At 39.8% G+C, this 22,668-nt stretch overlaps 1 protein-coding gene across 1 annotated transcript; it reads left to right on the forward strand.

Annotated features, from left to right (window-relative positions):
* Window positions 1-4,637: 4,637 nt before the first annotated feature.
* LOC102798627 (neurexophilin-1) lies at window positions 4,638-21,938 on the forward strand. The gene is made up of 2 exons (XM_006791837.3): window positions 4,638-4,954; window positions 20,252-21,938. The coding sequence occupies exons 1-2, from the start codon at window positions 4,874-4,876 to the stop codon at window positions 21,035-21,037; spliced, it is 867 nt and encodes a 288-aa protein (XP_006791900.1). The 5' UTR covers window positions 4,638-4,873; the 3' UTR covers window positions 21,038-21,938.
* The last annotated feature ends 730 nt before the right edge of the window (window positions 21,939-22,668 follow it).

The following is a 22,668-nucleotide window of genomic DNA, read 5'->3' on the forward strand; positions in this document are numbered from 1 at the left end:
AAAGAGAAAAGTTATGGAGTCTTTTTTTTTTATTGCTTTCTTTATATGTTCATTAAGGAAGAAAAGCTTCAAATAAAAATACTTCAAACTGGCGTTAAAGGAGTTAGAGGCTGGATTTTGTATTAGAGAGCCATCATCACAGCCATCTCCTGTTCGCTAGCACTCTAATGGAAACAACACATTTCAGTGCATAAACTGTACAAAACAGATGGATGTAGCCACCTTTACTGTTATAGACTCGAGTTTCAGTCAGGCATAGCTTCTAGATCTGAAAACTCTACAAGTACCTCAAACCAGCATTCTTTTTAATGGCCACTGGGGGGCGATACCTGTTTTGCAAAATGCCTTCAGATCCAATAGAAATCTATAGGAAAACACTCAGATTTGATCTCTGACCACTATCCTGCCAAGTATGTGATCTCTGTCGCTCATATCGGGTCCTGTTGTTTTCTATAGGCTGAGTGTGTTAGGGCTCACCACAGTGGGTCATCTCACCCTATCCCCTTTCCTCTGCTCCTCTTTGTGTGCGTAAAAGATGAATGTATGTTTATGTTTATACTTATTTAAGAGGGATAATGCATATTAATTAACAAAACTTCTTAAATTCATGTGTCAGATTTAGCCATACAGGCTAATTTTCCTACAGTCCCTGGATGTTTCAGAGTCTGGAAGGTGAAGTCTACTCATTAGGGCCTTAAACACAGATATCTGTAGTCATACTAACCAAAACATGACGCCCATATAAATCTTATCCAGGGACTTCATGGCAGCTACATTGACCTTTTAGATCACCTGTGGTTTTATTGAACATGACCTCAAATGAGTGACTGAGACAATAAACCCATCAGGGAATTGTTAACTTCGGTCTGAGCCATTTTCCTATAGGACCAATGTCTTTATTCTGCCCCCTGGTGGCTAGAATGTAGGTTGCAGGAACATAAATGTAACGAAACAGAGGAGAGCAGAGAGACCACAACAGAACTTTACACTGAGCTGAAATGAAACGGGGGCACATAAAGTAGGTAAATATTTTACCCTCTCAAGACATTAAAACACACAGTAATCTGTTTTTGACAGTCGGATTACAATACACTTAGAGGAGGTACGACTCTCTTTACTCCATCAGATCTTATATAACAAATAGTCGTGTATATACGCGGCCGAACTACACATAACTAGCTCACTGGGATTTTGTCCATTAAAAGTATTTTCTCTTATTTGACAAAAAGCTACATTTTACTGTTTTTCTTGACAATTTCATGATCAAAAGTGATGCTTGAGTAAACCAAGATAATAGATGGATAATAACAATGGTATATAGTGCATTGTGTTCAGACTGTAAAAAATGTAGAAAAAAGGACGAAACTGAGGCTTAAACAAGAAACAAAATCTGTTTGTGTGTTTTAGTTAAATTCTTAGCAGTCAATCTAATTAGTTTGTAATTTTTTGATTCTGACAAGATTAATATTAAACTGAGCATTTTATGATAGAAGTGCACACTTTCTAAGTTACAGTGTTTTTCTGCAGCATGAACTCTTACAGAAATTTCTCAAACACAAGCTTAGGTCTGTCAGAACCCAGAAATAAAAAAGTATATAAAGAGTTTTACAATTTCAAATCTATTACTTTCTTCCTAAGACTTTTATTTAAATTAAAATGTGCATTCAGTGTGTTATGTTTTCATGGAGATAAGTAATTATGGAAATTACGCTTGTAAATTTAATAGCCGTCCTCTTTCATTTCCCATGGTTCTCTGAGAAACTACATTATATTAGTTACGAAGCATTAAATGGAGAAAATGTGCAATCAGGCAGAAAACTGGTCCAAATCAACAACTGCAGAGACGGGTTAAATCAAGTTTCCTGTTTCTCCGCTGCAGTCAGATGAGACTGAGCCCTGTTCGTACTCAGTGACGACATAAATCTGAAATAACAGGTGACACATAAATGATTTGTTAGTGTAAAACTCTCAGTAACTCTCTTTAACAGCTGGATGCTGAGCTAATTGCAAACATTACTCAAGTGGGAATAAATTTTTGCGTATTAATAAATTTTTGGTGCAATACAGAGTGTCCTGCATTTGCTCAAAATATTAAAGGAAAACGTTACCCAACAGTTTTGAATAACAACAGTGCTGTATTTGCTGTTTTCTTTACACATATTAATTCCAACAAATGACACCATCACAAGCCACAAGTGCAGTCTTTATAAAAGTAGCTTAAATTATTGAAACAGCTGTTTTTTATTTGTTTTGTTTTTTATAATTGCTAAATTAACTGAAAGATTTTGACCACAACATGGCAGATTTTTCCTCCTATTTACATCTGAATTATTTCTTTATTTAATTTATTTACGAATTACTTCCAACTATTCTAGTATTTCTGTGTGTATTTGCTCATTTTATTTTTAACTTACCCGTTTCCGATCATCTTCTAGGTGTAATAGTGACGGGAATTCTGTACAAATGTTGAGCTAATGCAGTGCATGTCTCAGACTGGGAGCTACCCTGACTAGTTATGCTTTAGTCTCTGACTCACTGCACCATCTTGAGGTCAAACGTGGTATTACTCAAAAGTACAGCCAAGCCTCAAACTTCAGCTGATACCTCTTTGACACAATACAGACAGCTTGACCATCATGTAAATTCAAATATAGCTCTGTCTGCTCTTACAGTAAGCCCATGTGAACAGAGGGAAAGGTTTCACTTCATCTTAATGTAAGTAACAGGGGACAGAATTTGGTTAGGTTTAACAAGAAGCTAAGAAGCTTTTAATTAAATAAAGTTTTAGCATTTTTGTATGAAATTCCCTTTGTATTCCTATCTGCCCTCTGCAGCACTCTGTAAATATCTGCATGATTTTGGTTTAAGTCTGCCGACTGAAGCCTCTTACCACCTTCAGAATGAGCACTGTGGGTTTGTTCCATTCCACTTCCAGTGGAAACATTTCCAATCCAAGCATGTTAACGTTTAAACGTAACTTGTGTAGTAGGAATAATTATAAGGTTTCAGTGTGGGTCCAAACAGATGTCATCTGTGGCTGCAAGAAAGACTTTTTGACCGATAGCCTGTCCTACAAACTGGGGGCGTGGAGTTTCAAAGACATTGGCATTTCCCGGACAGAGAGCGTCTGCTGTAGATTGTATCAAGCTGCTTTACTGGATCTAATTATTTTAGAGTCTGACCCATCCTGCTGATTAAAACTTAGGATATCTCAGCCTCTCCAGCTTCAATCTCAACTGCTTTTGTCTTTTTTTTAATCTGAAGTCCAAAACTTTCTCCAAGTTCAGACTAATTAATATTATTAGTTTTATTCTCAGCACATTTATAATAATAATAATAATGGATTGCATTTATATAGAGCTTTTCGGGACCCCTCAAAGCGCTTTACAATTCCACTATTCATTCACATACTGGTGGAGGCAGCTACAGTTGTAGCCACAGCTGCCCTGGGGCAGACTGACAGAGGCGAGGCTGCCATATTGCGCCATCGGCCCTTCTGGCCATTTACAATGACTGTGTGTGGAAACCATTATTTAGTACCTAGGCGTAATTTAACATAATTTCTTCATGATCATAGGGATGCCTGGTTCATAAAGGTGGCTGGTATTTTGACCATTATGGAGCGCCAACAGTGTTAACCCCTTAAAACCTGAATCATGATATAACTGCCAGAAATCTTTAATTTTTTGATAATGGAGTATTTGTTGAACCTTAAGAGAAAATATATAAAAATATATCAAATTTTAATCTGCATATATATGAGTTTTCATTTGCATCACATTTGCTACATAAGCCATATTTTTGCAGTTTAGTCATTAAAAATGTGTCATGCAATTTATATCATTTTACGAGGGTAAAAAAAAAAGTCACACTGATGATGTAGAACAGCGGTCTCCAACCTTTTTTGCGCCACGGACCGGTTTATGCCCGACAATATTTTCACAGACCGGCCTTTAAGGTGTCGCGGATAAATACAACAAAATAAAACTAGTACCGGTACCGAAAAAAAGAAAATTTATTCATAACACACGTGAAAAGACCAAGGAAAACCGAGTAAACGATAAAAACGATAACAAAATAACACTGAAAACCGATAAAAACCCTGAAAACTATACATTTCACACCTGAGCCTCAACTCTCGCGGCCCGGCACCAAACGACTCACGGACCGGTACCGGTCCGAGGCCCGGGGGTTGAGGACCGCTGATGTAGAAGTCTCAAAAACTCACAAAAACACTTGTATCAAATACAATACGCTGGGCGTCAAAGGGTTAAAATGCAGTTTTTCATGCTTGATTCCAGGTCAGAGTAGAGGATGCACAACATTAACACATCAAGAGGAGGGATTATGTTCTTGAATCTCACTGGGCTTGCTGCTCACAGTGAAAGGAAGGAAAATCCAGTGCAGCTGACTGCCACTAGATGTCAGCCCTTGATGATGTTAAAAGTTGTTTCTCAGAAGTGTGAACCTCCTTCTCTTCTCCCCCAGTCTCCTCTCTCCCTCCCCCTTCTTCATTCCATATTTTTTCTCTCTGTCCCTTCCCATCCACTCCCCCCACTCTCTCTCTCTCTGAACCTCAGAGCGCGCTATATAAAACATCCCTCCACACTCAGATATACAAACACCTCCGTTCCCACCACAGCGCCTCCGAACCCTGCGTCAGAAAATACCCCAGTACTCACTTGAAGCGTTTGAACAGCAGACACCTGACCCTTCCTGAATGAGCTGGAGAAGACTCCTTTCTTCTCCCGCATCTCTGGACCGTCTTCTTCACTCTTTATTTCTCCTCAAGTTTGGCAGCTGATAACGGCTCAATCAGAAGGAGATTTGTTTGTTTGTTTGCAGCAGCTGAGAAAATCAAGGACTGTTTGACATGAGGAGAGACGTTCCACAAAGAGGCATGAAGACCACATGTCTGTGGACTGCCGCCGTGCTGCTGTCAGTCATCTCTCTGGTGAGTTAAATATTTTGATTTGACCTTCTTTTAAATTCTCACATTGTGTAATATCTCTGTGATTAATGTTTGCAGTTTTCATAAAAAGACATTTCTACAAGTGAGTTTCACTTAAATCATCAAACAAGCTGGAATTGATCATTTTGAGGTCACGTTGCTGTCTCATAATGTGACCAATCTAATAATATAGTCATTTCAGACACATGTGATCTGCCTTCTAGTACAGTTTTTAAGTCCTGGGATGATCAGTTTTCTAACATATCTATGCATTAACTCATTAACATCAAGATGAATTAACCAATCTCAGCACAAACACAAACTATGCAAATCCAAATCTGCATCTTGACAAATCCACCCGCACACAGTCCCGCTGGATATTTCTCCCTCAGCACTATTCATTCAATCCTCGCTTTGCATTTCCCCCCCTTTTTTTTTCCTCCCATTTACAGATGTGGTCCAATAAGAATATATTTGGCAGTACGGCAGGGAACAGCCTGAGCCCATTATGGCAAACATACCAGAATGCTCCCAACTCAATGCCTTGACAGTTTGTGACAACCCAATTCCTTTAATCCTTGAAGAGACAGTAACCCCTCACCCGCTGATAAATCTGTCAACAAAGCAATCAAAGCAGAACAGGAGCCACTCCTCTCTCTAACAAAAACTCCATAAACTTAATCCCCACAAACTTGACTGGCCTTAAAAAGCTCCCATGGTGTTATCTGTGTTTAATTTGCATAGTGATGGAAAGAAGTCAATTACTATTAATTATTCTCTACAACTTAATACCCATTATCGAATTGAATTCACCGTCTTGAAAACCATAAACTCAATTTCACAGCTGACTAAGCGCACTAATCATTTCACCCCTCCCACTTTTTTTTGGCTTTATGGAGCCCTTCCTGCTTTAAAGGAAAACAATTCATCGATTTCAGAAGCAACAACATTAACAAACACGGATTCCCACCACCCCGTCATGATGTAAAGACAAACAATCATTAACTATGTGAGATATATGTACAACAGCATCATGGTAGTGCGAGTTGATCTCATAGCATCACTTGACAGGAGTGTGTTTTTTTCCAGACTGAGCTGCCAAATTGCTTCGCTATGCTTTAATGGGATGATCATAATTGTTTCGTACTTGGTGCATCCTAAGCTTTTGCCTGCAGCTCCTTCAACAGATTGACAGACCCATGGGAACCTCACAAACTTATTTTGGCCGCCTTTGAACCAAGTCGTGTGTGAAATAATATGATTATGCATTTTTCCTCTGGGTAAGTTGGAAAACTGGTGGCTAGATCCCCCCCCCCTTCCTTCTTCTTCAAACTGCCCCCCACCCCCCTTCCCACAAAATCCCGCAGTCTGTCCGCGTACAGTATTTATCCTCCTCAGAAGTCATGGTAATAATTGTGCCCTGGCCTCTCAAAGCGGTGCTGCAGTGATAGGACTCAACTCCATCCACAGCTGCCTGTGATGTCTTGACACACTTTGTGATTTGTCATCATCTCTGACCCCCCTCAGGTAACACTTTGATATCACTGGGAGAAAACAGATCTAAACTCTTAGTGGGCGTCAAATGCCCTCAGCTGGTCCATCAGCTCAACTGCGCGGGGACCTCACAAGACGAGACAAGTTAAATTCATTGTAAATGACTATGACGACAAGCGCCCAGTTGGAAAATAATCCAAAGACAGCATCAGCACTCTAAGGACTCTTAAAGTACTCTCCCGTCTACTGTCAAACACAGAGAAGTGGCTCTAAATGGAAGATGATATTTCATAAACCAACTGGTGGGAGTCTTATGTTAGAATTGTCTGTGATTCATGGCGTCTAGAAGTTGTAAATTAGATTAAAAATAAGCTTTTGTAGAGACTAGTCTCACACCTGAAAAGTCACAGGTCTGATCCTACAACATCCACATGTCCTTCAGCCAAACCCTAACCCCTTAATAGCTGCTCATATTTTAAGCTTCTCTCCATAAGAGCATCACTTTAATACCTTAAATTTTAAAATAAAATAAAGCTGCAGGGCTCCCTTTTCCAAACTTTTTAAAAAAGGACGTTCTCTAATACAACTCTATATAAAAACACTCATGATCATCTTGTAATTTTCTGCTGGACTTTAACATTATTACATCACAGTCCTGATCTTCTTTTTTCCAATCTTGGGTTGGTGACCCGGCCAACAGGTCTTTGCTTTTCTTTTCTCTAATGCTCAGTACTTTTACCTTTTATCACAGAAAATATTTAAATCTGAGACGACTTGAACTGCTCACAATTCAAATATGCATCACAAGTAGGGACCGGTTCGTTTTAAGGTTAGGAACTAGTGTTTTGAGGCAGGGTGAACCACAACAACCACACCTTTGATAAAAAAGGCAAATGAGTACAAAATAAATTCCATCTTTTTGTTGTTTATTAAAATAGAATAATGATAAATCGCTGTTAAGCAGCAGCTCTAATGTTGCGGCTGAACTCACAGCACCTAAGCAAGATTGCAAAGTGGAAACCCACGTCTGCCATCAGGCCGGCCGCTCTCCATTCTCCCTCTGTTAAACCAGAACTGTCGTACCCACAAATCCTCCCCGCACAGCAGTCGCAGCAGCAGCCGCAGCATTCAGGTAAATGAAAACTGACACACACTTTCATTCTTCCTCACAAGGTTTTGTGTACAGCCCACCGCAGAGTCATCTGGCTCCTCCGGTAGTTCTATTAAAGGTGGAATTTGTCGGCTGTTCGGGGGTCCAGTCCCATAGAATATCCTCCGAGCTCCCGAGGGAACGGGGGGGTTGTTTATCTTCCTGTTTCAAAGAGCGGACGCCTGCGCCTTATCACAGCCTCGCCAAGAGTAGATAGCATTTAAGTTGTCCAACAGCCTGCCTATATGCTGCATCTGGCAATCAGAGTCGTTTCCTAAAGGACTTGTGCATAGCGATGCTGTTAGCGTTATCTTGTTGAGGGATTCTGCCTCATATGCCGAATCTGGTTATTATATTAACAGACAGTTAAATGGGGTTTGGGGGGGAGGGGGTGGGAGGCTCCTGCATGACAAACTGTAAAACGAAAAGTTGGGCTATGAAATAAAAGCATCTGAACGTGACTGAAAGATACAGTATCCCTGAATGGAAACACTGCATTTAATATATATTTCACAAATTATTTTTTTTTTACTGCAGATTTTCCTCAAGGCTTTGACTGACTTCCCTTTATATATTTAAAATATTTTTTTAGCCTCCATCAAGGGGTTTGGAAGAAAAGCAAGGAGGGTTTAACTGGTTTAAATGATGGGAAACACAGACGCTACACAGATATTGCAGACAAAGCTTCACTCTCCTGAGTCCTCAGACTTTATGAAATTGTAGTACACAGTTAAATCTGCTGATAGGCAATATCTCTTATTTTTAGTTTCAGTTATTTTTAGATTTGACTAAAATATTTTAATAACTTTTTCAGAATTATCGACATCTTTTCCAACCATTTTCAGCTACAGTTTTAGATTTTTAGCCATCGACTTCCCTTATTTGTGTGCTGCTGGAAAATGTATCAGCAAACCTTTAAAATGTGATTTATTCAATTGTTCATCATAGTCCATTACTAATTATTATTATATAACTAACTAACTAACACTGAGCTTTAAACGATAACGTCTGATATCCTGAATTATTTTTATCATTAAGAAATCCCACGCAAAGAATCGCTCAAAAAACTGAAAGTTGACACATTTGGTGATGTAGTGTTTGTTTCCAGCAGCGGGATGGTGTATGTGGGGTTTGCCCAAAATAAACTGTAGTGTGTGTTCATTGTAAGGAAGAGAGAAATGAGCCAGTGAGGCAGGATGGGTTTTCATAGTTTGTGGACAGAGGACTTGTCAGTGGGATCGGTTCATTGTTGGCTTTGGTGTTTTTGCAGGATGTTGATGAGGAGGACAATGTAAAATATGGGACCCACTCTATACAAGTCATATAACAGACAGTCAATAGTCACCTATTAAAATATCTGAAATAAATAAATGCTAAATTATGTGAACATATATATTTTTACATACTTTACAGTTATTTAATATTTCTGTCTCACTGCTAGTTGTTTTTATTTTTCATTATTAAAACTTGTTTTTAAAGGCAGAATAATTTATTGTATATTTAGAAACTGTTTCTGGTGATATTTGTAAATTATAGATTGTCTAAGATTTGTTTTTAGTAAATTTAACATACTTTTATCCAAAATGTTCCAATATTTTGTTTATTGTTTTTATTGTTTTATTACTATTTTAATTTGAAATAATACTGCTCTTTCTCTTCTTGAGGAATAGTAGATGGTGTTACTCAGCACTACTGGGAGCAATGGTCTCACAGATTGTAAACATTAGTTATGGGTATCTTTATGATAACTACCCATATATGTCATTCACATATATTTTCTTGGTTTTTTGGTATTTTAAAAAGGCATTTCACAAAATTGATGTGAGATTTTCAAATTACTTTTCTTAAAAATGTTGTATTTACAAATTGATTTTAAATAGCTGAACTAATTATACGTTCAACTATTTTATTATTCAACTAATCTTTAATATAATTTCTCTATAAAAGCTTATTTTGGTTGCAAGTCAGTCTAATGAACGTCTTTAATTTTATGTCAGACTTTAAGATTTGCAAAACCTTTGGCGCGGTCCTTTGCACCAGTAGTTTCCACATTGGGGGTGATGACCTTCTAAATGGGTGACAGCATACATCTGAAATTAAACAAAGGAAGACAAATATGTTGATTTTTTTCAGATTTGGATTTAATTTTGTTTTTCCATTCACGTAATATCTGATAGTCCTGCATTTAAATGATGATCAGTTCCTTCTGTTGATTGAGGCCACACTTGGAAACAAGCGTCTCAAGTGGCTGCCTCGTCGTTTTAGGGTTGTGAGCCACTGCTTTGCTAATAATAAACACAAGTGCAAAATAAACCCCATCTTTAGTCATGAGCAATGTTATTTGTCATTTTGATATTTCACAGTACACAGTAGTGACAAACCAATATCTGGTAAAGCCAAAGCCATCAAAGTGTGACTGTTGACCTTTACGCTGCCATGTTTGTTTGTCTCTTTCTTCTAGTTTTGCGCTTTATTCTCTGTACTATCTCTTTCAGGCACATTCATGCATCTAGCACACACTCCCTTTGTGCCTCACTTGCATGTTTTTAAAGCCAAGGAGAGGTAAATCTTGGCCCTCCGAGTGTTGGTGCAGTCAGTCGGGGGGTTCTGGATATAAACGTTGCTTTAGTCAGGACTGCCTCTGATCTGCCTAATCTCCCCAGGCTGGATTACAGGTTGGGTTCTAATCCGTGAAGTGGGGTCTCTGTGAATGTGCCTCCGAGTGCTCTAATCCAGAGACTGTCAGGTGCTTTAGATGAAAGCTAATTGCATGTCACAGTTTGGGGACCAGACATAACGCTGGTGACAACAGAGCAGAGTTTCCACAACAAGGAATTAGGTCTGACGATGACTGGGCACGCACTTCAGATGCGCTGTGTAATTTTGATAATCTTGGAAGAAAATAGTAAAGAAATCCCTCAAAAAAAATCTGATTCCGGTGACACATCCTCTTAGAAAATTATTCATAACACGAAGTTGCAGGAAATCATGAAGCTTTTCAAAACTCACTGAGTGCAATTTAATTTCCTGGTTGAAGAAATGATAAAGATCCTAAACCCGCTTGGATTTTCATTGTTTGGAAAATATTCTTTACATTTACTCCTCAAAATGCTGCAGCAGCAGCAGCTGCACGAGCACACACACACACACACACACACACTTTGAGTTATTAGCTAGACAGGCATTTAACCAAGCAGTTTGCTAATATCCCTTGATCTGGTTTTGGGATTCCACTGAGACTGAAACCGAGTAACTGAGAAGCACCAGTAATTACTGCACTCTGAAAATGATATTTCATTTGATCATTAGAGACTACAGTCTTTTAACAACTCAGAATAGAAAAATTAATGGGCTTTACAGTTTGGATTACTGGCCAAAGGTCATTTAGACTCAATTAATTCATTTTACTACTGGAAGCATCTTCAAATAAATGTATGTTTAAACTGGCCTTGGTTCAAGTCTAACCAAGTCACTGGTTTTCCTTAGAGGGGAAAGCTCCAATGATTTTAAGTCTTGCACTAACGTAATCCTTATTTACTTCCTGTTTATTTTTGCTCATTTATGGAGCAGCCCCTCATTTAATTCACTGTGAAACAAGATACTGGCTAAATAAGGGGAACAAACATGTGATGACACGACTCTCTAAACATCTCAGCCTTGATATCAGAGTATCTGCAAATAAGGTGTTGTTTTCTCATGTAGCTCAGTGGTGTTTTTCACAGTTGGATCAGCTTAAAGACTTTGAAATGGTTTCAAATTGTATATACAGTATATCTTTTAGGTTTCTAAATGGAGGAAAATATAACATCAAAACATACTGAGCCAATCAGCCAATGATTACTGGCCACTTAACAATCAGTGTTCCCCTAATTGTTATGGCTGAGGCTGCATATCCACATAGAACTGGTAAAAATTTACATACTGCTTGCATAGCCTGAAGCAGACCTACTATGCTCATTTCTGATACATGCTACTATTCTTGGACTTTGCTAAAGTATCTTTGCGTGCTTCTCAGCTGAAAATAATAATTTACTCCCAGTTCATTCATAGTTGAAAACAAGCTGATTTAGCACCTTTCCCTTTCAGGCAGCTTTATTTTGATTGGTTTTCTCTGCTGAACATTAGATGTGAACGGCAGCACCTCTGTGCACACAGAATGACCAAATAGAGCTCAACACTGAGGTTCCAGGAAAAAAAAACAAAAGACATTCTCCATAGGGAGTTTGATTATGAGCCATAAGGTTATAACCATCCAAAGCAGACCTGTTACGAGGTGCAACATTGTGAAATAATAATATGTGCTTCTGTAGAAATCACAAGTCTATATGATAAGAACCTTGTTTTAATAAAAATGTCTTTTATTCTTTTCTGGAAAAAGAACTACCCTACCTGCAACCTTAAATTCAGACAGTGATGTCTCAGATTGGTGGAGGTCGCTGTTACCATGGAAATGTTTAAACCCATGAATGTCGGGTTGCTAAGTGAGCGCAAAACTTCTGAAACTGCAAGAGCGGTGGTTGCAGTGAGGAACAAAGCACTGTAACCCCCACACATGCATCGCAAACTGTAGATATATATTCAAACTTACACTGTTATTAACCATACCGACGCTATAGTAACGGATTAAACTTAAAAAGGCTGACAGTCATTCACTGTGGAATCTGGGATTTGCAGTGGGCATTGGGATGAGTAGTTCCTAAATCATTAGAAGTAATCATGTATCTTTGTAATTATGTAATTATGTCATGCACTTTAGACTTTTGCTAAAATCAGAATTATGTTTTTATGGTCATGATTTACCTCATAGCATAAAAGTCTTCTGACAGTGGAGACAAAGTGGACAGTCACTGTTGCGCTGTATAAGAAATCCACTCTCAAGGACATCATGCAGAGGTTTAAGTAGACAAACTGCCTTTAACTGAGTGTTTTGCAGAGCTCATTTTGACAGCAAATTTTGATCTAGTTTTAGTAATTCTTTTGACTAACATCTCATTAAGTTTTAGTCATAATTTAGGCATCTGAATTCATTTAGTTTTAGTCGACCAACTATCACACGATTACTTCCAAAGTTGATTCAGTTGACAGTTTGTCATATTTTTACCCGTGAGAGCTTCTCCACACGGCTTACAAGAGTCTTATTTTCTAAATGGGAAATGTGTCATATGTCTACTGTTCGCTTCTTCCCGAGCGCTGACATTTTGTCCCATTTTCACGAAAAACAGGAAGGATGAGAGCTACCTGTACGATTACAAAGACAGAAAAAAGAAGAGGCTGTACCGTTTCCCTGGGGCAGATCAAATGTGCGGATCAACCTCACTGCACAAGCAGATCACTTCCAAACTGGTCCCGCCTTTCTATCCAGCTTAATTTTAGTTCTGATTGGATCTCGTCTCTTATTTGCATTTGTCAGCACAAGTGCCAATATAGTTTTTGTCCTCATGCATCAGTTTTTAATTAATTAATGTTTTTGTCAGAAAAAAAAAACAACTTGTTGCTGAAAACTATGATGACAAGTTTTTGGTTAACAAATGTAACACTGGTGTTCAGAGCAGTGTGAAGATTGAGGTTTTGGCTCACTAGGGTTAGCTGGACATATTCTGACCTCATCAACTGAAACTTTGGTCATGCTTAATATGAAAACCCACCTTTGTAACAATAAGTATGAAAGTCTTGAAAAAAAAACAGTGCTTTTAAACTTAACAACTGAAACAAGAGCAAACCTAGAATATTCTTAAACCAAAGAAAAAGGACTGAACTGTAATGGCATAATAGACTTTACAGCTCCCTGGCTGACAGTCTGTAAGATACTATTTCACTGAACTTTTACATCCTAAGGAGCTTTATGTTTGACTATAATGGTGCCAATAAATCCTGGAAAGGAAGTCTCCCTCATCCTCGCACTCACTTTATCTTTTTACAATGCATCACCACTGACAGACTTTTGTTTCCAGCAATGAAAGACAAAAAGGGCTGTTCATTAATGTGGTTTAACTGCCCCACTGCGCAGGGAAACTGCTGAAATTCAAATTTTTCTCTTCACCTTGTCACTCTAAACATCTTGCTGCAAGGTTCTTGCATTTTTCCCTTTATACTTATTAAAACTAACTAGAAGCAAAGGTCTAGCTACCTTTGAACCTCTGCTCAATATAAAGGTATTGATTTGACTCTGAAGTATCATGTTGCTTTTAAAAAAAATGCTCTGGCTACGTTCCTTTATTCAGAGAGGCAGAAAGATCACAATGCCAGTAACGCTTCGTTCACATCAGGTCATTCATCAACGAGGCCTCTTCAAAATAACTGGAGGCCATCCTTTCAAACTCCTCCATTCTCAATCCAAGTGCATAAAATGAGCAGGAGCTTCAGAGAAAGATCTCAGCACTTGCAGTTTACTCAGAGAATGCCGTACAAACTCCAGCTTACACTACAACAATGTCATTCGGTGAACTTTCTGAATGAGAGAAGACCTTATTTTCAGCGTATTGATCGTGGGTGAAGGTACAAAATGTAAACGCTTCGACCAGATAGATCTGCTGTCACGTTCCTCGGACGGGGCTTGGACATCACTGTCACAAGCCACTGTGGGGTGCGCGGGAAATCTTTGCTCTCTCATCTGTGTGATTGTTAGAGGAGAGAACAGAATGAATCATCAATCATCCATTCAGGGTACATTCAGCAGGTAATAGTCTGCTGTTGCATCACGCCTGCTCCTGAGAAGCGCTTCATTCGTCTCGATGTATGACAGGAATAGCCTTAATCTTGATAAGGACATTTCACACACTGTAAGACTTTCTCACAGCGTTAAAACCATTTATGACAGACGTATTTGTACATGGATAATGTGCATAGATTTGTTGATGTTTTCCTGCATTTGCAAAGGATATTCATTTTGATCTTGTTAGCAAGCACTCAGCACGAACACGTCTACTCGAAGCTGTTGCTAGGCAGACTGCTGATATTGGACGACTCTACGAGAACCTGGATTATACTTAATAAAACATTTTAATATATTCCTTTAATAAAATACTTTCATAGTAGCTGCAGTAAGGATGCTTGATTAAGGATGAAATCATAATTGTTCATTTTTCATGAACTTACCATTTATCAGACTTTTTTTAAAGCATATTTTTAAAGCTAAATATGGGCCAACTAACACAGAACATAAGTCACATGAACTAAGTGGATAAAGAGCTCAAAAATTACGAGTTAAAGGAAGTTTATGCAGTATTGGTTTTGCAATTATTATAGAAAGTAAACTAGGAATAATTGTACATAATATTTGCAGTTTATATGCTAAAAGATAGATACATCAGCTGCAATACTGTGGCCCATACACTGCACAGTTACAGGAGCACATTTGAATAACTGCCCTGAATGTGAACACTGAATGGGATTCATTATTAATGCAGAAGTTTTAGCCACGGTGGCCTTTTGCCAGTTACACCCCAACACTTCTCTATGCCGCACTTAGGCTACGTTCACACTGCAGGTCTTGATGCTCAATTCCGATTTTTTGATCAAATCCGATTTTTTTACTACACTACAAATAAAATGCGACAGCAAACGCTCTCTAGTGTGAACGCTCAAAGCGGCCCGCATGCGTAAAAGAAGACGTCACACACAACGCGCTCTGTTTAGACCCAGAACAAACAATGTTGTTTGACCGATGGCCCTTAATATAAAGACTTTGGATTTTACGTTTCCCAATTTTTGCTTTAAGTTATTTTGTTATTTACATAATAATGTAGATAACCTAATAATTATCCTTATTGCTGTTTTAGAGAGGAGCGCTGCTTCAAAGGATAGTTCTGCAGAATCTGCTGATTATACAGTACAAATAAAATAAATGTACAAAAAAAACAAACAGTACAAATAAAATGTTCACGTTTCTCCAACGTGTCTTCCCAACAGTTTCACTGACATCTACACTGGATGGCCAGGAAGCGTTCTCGATGTCTTCTCGGACGCTGATAATTGGCGTCTGTCTTGTGTCAGTGACGTAAAAGACATCGGATATGTATCGGATTCAGTACCACATACGAAAGTGACCCAGGTCGGATTTGAAAATATCGGATTTGTGCTGTTCACACTGTCATAGCATGATCGGATATGGGACGCATAGGGTCAAAAAAATCGGATTTGATGCGCTTTCGCCTGCAGTGTGAACGTAGCCTTAGACACTGTACATCACACATCCACGACGAACAAAGTCTAAACACGACATAAACAAAATAATCGCAGCCGTATTGAAGTAATGAGCTGAAGTTAAACGTTAACAGTCAGTAATCAGTGGTGAGTCCAGACTAGCAGGTGTTTTTGGCAGAGGTGTACAAGCCCAACAAAGGCAGCTGGAGGAAACCACTAATGATCCTTCCACAGGTTCATCTACAGAAACCTTTTTGCCATCTTGGCTGACTAACTAAGAGCGAGTTTTGGCTTTTAGAGAGAGGTGAAAGCATTGTGCTTGATTTATAACACAAGACAAAACAAAAACAATTGAAAAAAAAAGAAGTAGTAATCACTGTGTTGTGATTATCTTCAGAAGTGTTGAAAGACAACTTAGGGACTGAAATTAAAATCCAATTAATCCCAGCATCTGTGATTTCTACCATAAAAATCTAACTCCACCACCACCGAATGTCCACTTACTTCATATAATAGAAGCACAGAGGCTATTCTCTAATGTTCAAATAATAAATTAGAAACAGTCAAAGCAGAATAAAAACTCTCCAAATAAACATCTCAAAGTGAAGAAACACAAAGTGATCAGAAGACTCGGCTTCCAGGCTGATTCGGAGCGTTTGTTTTCAATACAAACTGTTAAAGAATTTAGAGCAACACAATAACAACTGCTGTGCTGAACAAACAGTAGATATCAATCTTCCAGGAGCTGATCAAACATGAGCCCAAAGCCGGTGAAAGCAGGATATATTTAACGCTGTACAATGCAACACAAGCGTACTGCTTTGCTTCATTTTCTTTTCTTTTAGTGAGATATTTTATTTGATAGAGCCAATTTCTTCTATTATAGTCAGCTTTTTATTTCATATTCATTTCATTTTAGAGGTTTATTTTATCTTGTTAAATTAATCTCTTTGCTACTACACAGATTTCTGTTTATATTCTTTTTTTCCTACTCTACCTTTATTATTTTTATTTTCTTAGTGATTGTGTTTGTCCTTTTGACTGCGGTAACATAGAAATGTAGTCAATTCAGTGATAAATAAAGTATATCTTATCCCTTCAATTCCACACCACTGCAATTAACTGCATCACTGCTTGTGCAAATACCAGACCATATTAAATAGCAGCCTATATAAACAGCTGACCACAAATCTTCAATCATAATTAAAAGAAATGTGCATATGCAGCAGCGACTGATTGCTGTATTCCAACTGAACACTGGCAATGAATGTAATATGTAGAGGGATGTTGGTCTGGTCCACCATAGCTGCAGATGTCTCCCTCAGAGTATCAATTCAGGTTATAGAGAGACATAATTACAAAAAAATGTTTTTATCTACATCCCGACCAAGTTTTTTCATCATTTCTGCACCGGTTTCTCCAACTTCTGAATATAAAAATGTCAGATAACCTCCCCCAAAATATCCCACCTATTAACAAATTCCATTCCTTATATTTACACGATTTACTAACACATGCACATTTCAACAGCAGTTCTGTGAAATTAGATGCCATTTTACCTTCAGCTGGTGCTATACCTACATGACAGTTGTAATTAAACAAGCCCTCGAACCTGACATTTGTTCATGCCCTCCAACAAGATGCATAAATGCTTTTTGTGGTGCCTTTCAAAACTCTTTGACAAGTTGCTGCAGAAAATAAATCTTTCAAAGTTTAGGGACAGAGTCAGCTTTGGAAAGATTAGGAAAACATTCTAATTTGTATTAAAATTGTAACTTCGATTGGGTTTGTTTAAAGTGGGGACTGTCTCAGACTTTTGCCGTCATGGTTAAAATGGCAACAAACTATTTTCCCTCTTGCTCCTCACAGACGAAATTCATAACTCCAACCACCACTGGAGGGATTTGTCTCTAGAATGTAAACTATGTTGTTTTGGGGGATTTGCAGAAAATGACTGGTGCCTTTTTGGGAGGAAAGTCTAATTTAAATGGACATATCTCTATGGGCTGAGTCTGACTTGCTTGAAATTTTGCACATTTCCTTTCATTCACAGGAAAATGCATGCTCAGAAAAATTAAGATGGGCCAGTCTCCACTCATCACATTCCAACTGATATATAGATTCTGATGTTTTCTGTCATTTTCTGTTGTTTAAAAGACAAACACACATGTAGAGAACTGTGCAGTTTCAGAGCATGTATACACAATCATACAAATACAAGTTTATCAGACCACCATCCAATGTAAGGTTTATGCCACATCTTCCTTAAAAGACCAGTTTTGGTAATTATCAAGATCATTTTTTGGTTAATCCACCTGTATGTGCAATATCAAGAGGGATACAAACTGGTGTATTCCTAGAGCAGAATTCCAGTCCCGAATAAATGGGAGGGGTGGTCAGGAAGAGCTAAAATCTGTGTCAAATCAAATATGCAGATCCATCCACTGAAGCAACCCCTTGGGAAATAAGAGCAGCCGAAAGTACCTTTTATTTTATTATCCATACAAAGGGGGAAACTATCCATAGAAAACAACAGTCTTTTAGACCAGACTATAAACCTGCTTTAAAATTTTTAATGTTGGGTTTACAGTCTATGGCAAATAAGATGCTTTTGGAGCCACCCTCAAGGGCCCATTACAAGAACTTAATATGCGTCCATGCAAGTTATACATACTTTAACTTCAGCAAAGAAAATTTGCTTAATGCTGTGTCGCAAAAGCCTATCAGCTGGGAGTTTTCTCAGGCTGTAGATTCACCTGATGCCACTGAAATTCTGATATGAAGAACAAGTCTATTGTTGGCATTTGCAGGCAGAGCTACATGATTCATCAAAAGTCCATCCATCTTCCTCCGCTTTATCCGAGGCCGGGTCGCGGGGGCAGCAGCCTAAGCAAAGAGGCCCAGACCTCCCTCTCCCCAGCCACCTTCTCCAGCTTATCCAGGGGAATACCAAGGCGTTTCCAGGCCAGCCGAGAGATATAATCTCTCCAGCGTGTCCTGGGTCTGCCCCGGGGCCTCCTCCCGGTGGGACATGCCTGGAACACCTCACCCAGGAGGCGCCCAGGGGGCATCCTTGTCAGATGCCCAAACCACCTCAGCTGGCTCCTTTCGATGTGGAGCAGCAGCGGCTCTACTCTGAGCCCCTCCCGGATGGCCGAACTGCTCACCCTATCTCTAAGGGAGAGGCCAGCCACCCTTCGGAGGAAGCTCATTTCCGCCGCTTGTATCCGCGATCTCGTTCTTTCGGTCACTACCCACAGCTCGTGGCCATAGGTGAGGGTAGGGACGTAGATCGACCGGTAAATTGAGAGCTTCGCTTTTACACTCAGCTCCCTCTTCACCACGACGGACCGGTGCAGCGTCTGCATTACTGCAGCTGCAGCCCCAATCCGTCTGTCGATCTCCGGCTCCCTTCTCCCATCACTCGCGAACAAGACCCCGAGATACTTGAACTCCTCCACTTGGGGCAGGAACTCATCCCCGACCCGGAGTGGGCACTCCACCCTTTTCCGGCTGAGAACCATGGCCTCAGATTTGGAGGTGCCGATCCTCATTCCTGCTGCTTCACACTCGGCTGCGAACCGTTCCAGTGCGAGCTGCAGGCCATCACCCGATGAAGCCAACAGAACCACATCATCCGCAAAAATCAGAGATGAGATTCTGAGGCCACCAAAGTGAAAGCCCTCCGCCACTTGGCTGCGCCTAGAAATCCTGTCCATAAAAATTATGAACAGAACCGGTGACAAAGGGCAGCCCTGGCGGAGCCCATCACCCACCGGGAACGAGTCCGACTTATTGCCGGCAATGCGAACCAAGCTCTTGCAACGGTTGTATAGGGATCGAATGGCCCGTAGCAATGGGCCAGACACCCCATACTCCCGCAACACCTCCCACAGGACACCCCGAGGGACACGGTCGAATGCCTTCTCCAAGTCCACAAAACACATGTAGACTGGTTGGGCAAACTCCCATGCACCCTCAAGTATCCTCGAGAGGATGAAGAGCTGGTCCAGTGTTCCGCGACCAGGACGAAAACCGCATTGTTCCTCCTGTATCCGAGGTTCGACTAGCGGACAAACTCTCCTTTCCAGCACCCTGGCATAGACTTTCCCGGGGAGGCTGAGGAGTGTGATCCCCCTGTAGTTGGAACACACCCTCCGGTCCCCTTTCTTAAAGATGGGGACCACCATCTTTAATGTATCGGATTCACTATACTAATGACTTTTTCATCAAAAGTCATTCATCAAAAAGCGATGAATGACATCCATCCATCCAACTTCTTTTGCTTATCCAACACTTTGTGTTAGATCCCAACTGATTATAGGTATGGAATGTACTTTGGAAGGAAATAATTGTCCAATTGACAATGTCGATTTAAAACGTGTGACCCCAAAACACATCAACAGCTGTATTCATATAAGTATTATGAGGCAAAACATCACATACTTTAGAGTATGTAACATTGTAACATTGTGTAAAATTTTAACTAATACTCATTTTATTTAATCTTCCAGGTTGCGAGCGCTGACTCTCCAAGTTCCGACTTGAGATATAACTCAAAATCCAAAGTGAAGACCTACTGGGATGAAAGCAGCAAGGCCGTGTCCATTAGCCGTCTGCTGTCTCAAAGCCTCTACGGCAAAGAGAACTTCACCTCTATGGATCTGAACTACGACGAAGGAGACTCTTACTCTAAGCAAGAGCATTGGAAATGGCTTTACAACACCTCAGCCTCCCGTGACCCCCGATCAAGGACGAAAAGACGCCCCATCGTCAAGACTGGAAAGTTTAAGAAGATGTTCGGCTGGGGTGATTTCCATTCTAACATCAAGACGGTGAAGCTGAACCTCCTCATCACCGGCAAAATTGTGGATCACGGTAACGGCACCTTCAGCGTCTACTTTCGACATAATTCAACCGGTCAGGGCAACGTTTCCGTGGGACTTGTTCCTCCCACCAAGGCTGTGGAGTTCCAGGTCCACCAGCCGCACCAGCAGTACCACCACCATCACCAGCAGCAGCAGCAGACGGCCCTGGAGACCAAAGAAACCAAGCTGTTCAACTGTAGGGTGGAGTACGAAAAGGTGGAGAAAGGCACCAGGAACTCACTGTGTGCCCACGACCCCTCGCAGAGCTGCCCTCAGGAGCAGACCCAGAGCCACGTGTCCTGGCTGTGCTCCAAACCCTTCAAAGTGATCTGCATCTTCATCACCTTCTACAGCACTGACTACAAGCTGGTGCAGAAGGTGTGCCCAGACTACAACTACCACAGTGACACCCCCTACCTCCCTACGGGTTGATCACAAGGCCAGACGAAGGGGGGGAAAGAAAAAAAAAAAGACACAGAGATAGGCTACAGGGTCCTGAGCAATGTCAGATTATATGAAAGAAAATGGAGTCAAGACATTTCCAACTTGAGATGTCGACAGGCATTATTACAAATAACCTATCCTTGTCACAAGACTGATATTGCTCCAATGAACAAACCTAGCCTGAGGTCATTAAGAGAGCATTTAGGGAAGCATTTATAGGCTTGCAATACTCATCTTATATGCATAGCTGCTTACATCGAAAGGAAATTCTCAAGCCAACCATAAAAATATGCTGATTGTATTTATGTAAATATCGTGGATTCCACACAAAGACCAGAGAACAATTTTATCAGTGTTTTCTCCTGCTAATTTAGTTGTTTATGTTGATGGTGTATTTCCGTCTCAATCATGCTTTCTGTCTCCTCCAATCAGTCTCTGGTAATCACTGCAAACACGTAAATGTCAATGCAAATAAGAAGAATCTGTCAGTATGCATTAGAGGGCATAATGGAAAAATCAAACATATTTTGAGTGGTGTTGTTTTCTGCAGTGTGATTGTTAGAGTGAATGTACCTCTCTGATATTGTTGTTGGAATCTCGTCCATGTCCCATGCATGAACCCGAATGTGGTAAACAACTTAATAACGTCCATCTATATTTTCCTGTTATTGCAGCTGTCAAAAATAATCTTCACCAAGTCACGACACAAAGACGGGAAAAAAAGTATGTTCTATTTTAATTCTGTGTTGTGTGTTTAGCAGTTTTAAGGCCGTGGATGGCGCTCGGTAAATGACACCAAATTGAGGGCTCTCATCAGATCAAACATAAGCAAGTAAATGTCACAATGAATAAATAAAAGTTGCACAAGATGCACAAGATGACAGAGATACAGAAGATCATTTTTTGTGCTTTTCTTTAAAAATAACCAAACATTACTCTGCTCTCTTTTTTTCTCAGAACTGCATTTCCGTTTTAGACATTTAAGCATTGCTTTTATTTCTGGTGACTCCTTGCATCACTGACATGACAAGCAGCCAGTAGTGAGCCATAGTGCCCCTGCAGAAACCAAAAATAACCATTTGTAAACACTGGAATAATCATTTGTATCGAAAAGTGATTGATAATAGGAAAAAAGGTAGGTCAAAAGTTTGTTTAAAAATAGATCATAGAACAAGAATGCAAGAGAACATGGAAATTGTAGAGAGGAAGATTTCCTGAAGTGCATTTGAGGCTTAAGCAGAACAAAAACACTATTAAAATGCGAAAACTGGTAAAAAGAGCTTTCCAGCTCCAGAAGAGGCAGGACATACATTAAACAGCAGGTGCTAATCACACATCCTGCATGTCAAACGCTTGCACTTCTGGTTATCAAAAAAAAAAAAAAGAAGAAAATTTCAGATGAGCCTAACGCTGGCTGCTAATGATATTGGATGTTCCAATTGGCTATTAAACCTTCATTACATAGATTGGAAGCCAGTGGCTCCACGTGAAGCATTTAGAGAAAATGAACACAGTATAAGTGGGAGCTCTGCAGAGTCAACACCACAGAAAGAATGAATTAAAGAGCCGATAGAAAACCTGTAAAAAAGTATGAATGTGCACCTAGAGGCACAATCACT

Source organism: Neolamprologus brichardi, chromosome 11 (genome assembly GCF_056152115.1).
Source record: "Neolamprologus brichardi isolate AB-2024 chromosome 11, ASM5615211v1, whole genome shotgun sequence".
Classification (NCBI taxonomy): Eukaryota; Metazoa; Chordata; class Actinopteri; order Cichliformes; family Cichlidae; genus Neolamprologus; species Neolamprologus brichardi.

What these genes read in the sequence shown, in the direction of transcription:
- LOC102798627 (XM_006791837.3), top strand. Translation starts at nt 4,874, where the DNA reads ATGAGGAGAGACGTTCCACAAAGAGGCATGAAGACCACATGTCTGTGG. An exon ending in TGCTGTCAGTCATCTCTCTG is followed by an intron (nt 4,955 to 20,251) that starts GTGAGTTAAATA and finishes TTAATCTTCCAG; the next exon opens with GTTGCGAGCGCTGACTCTCC.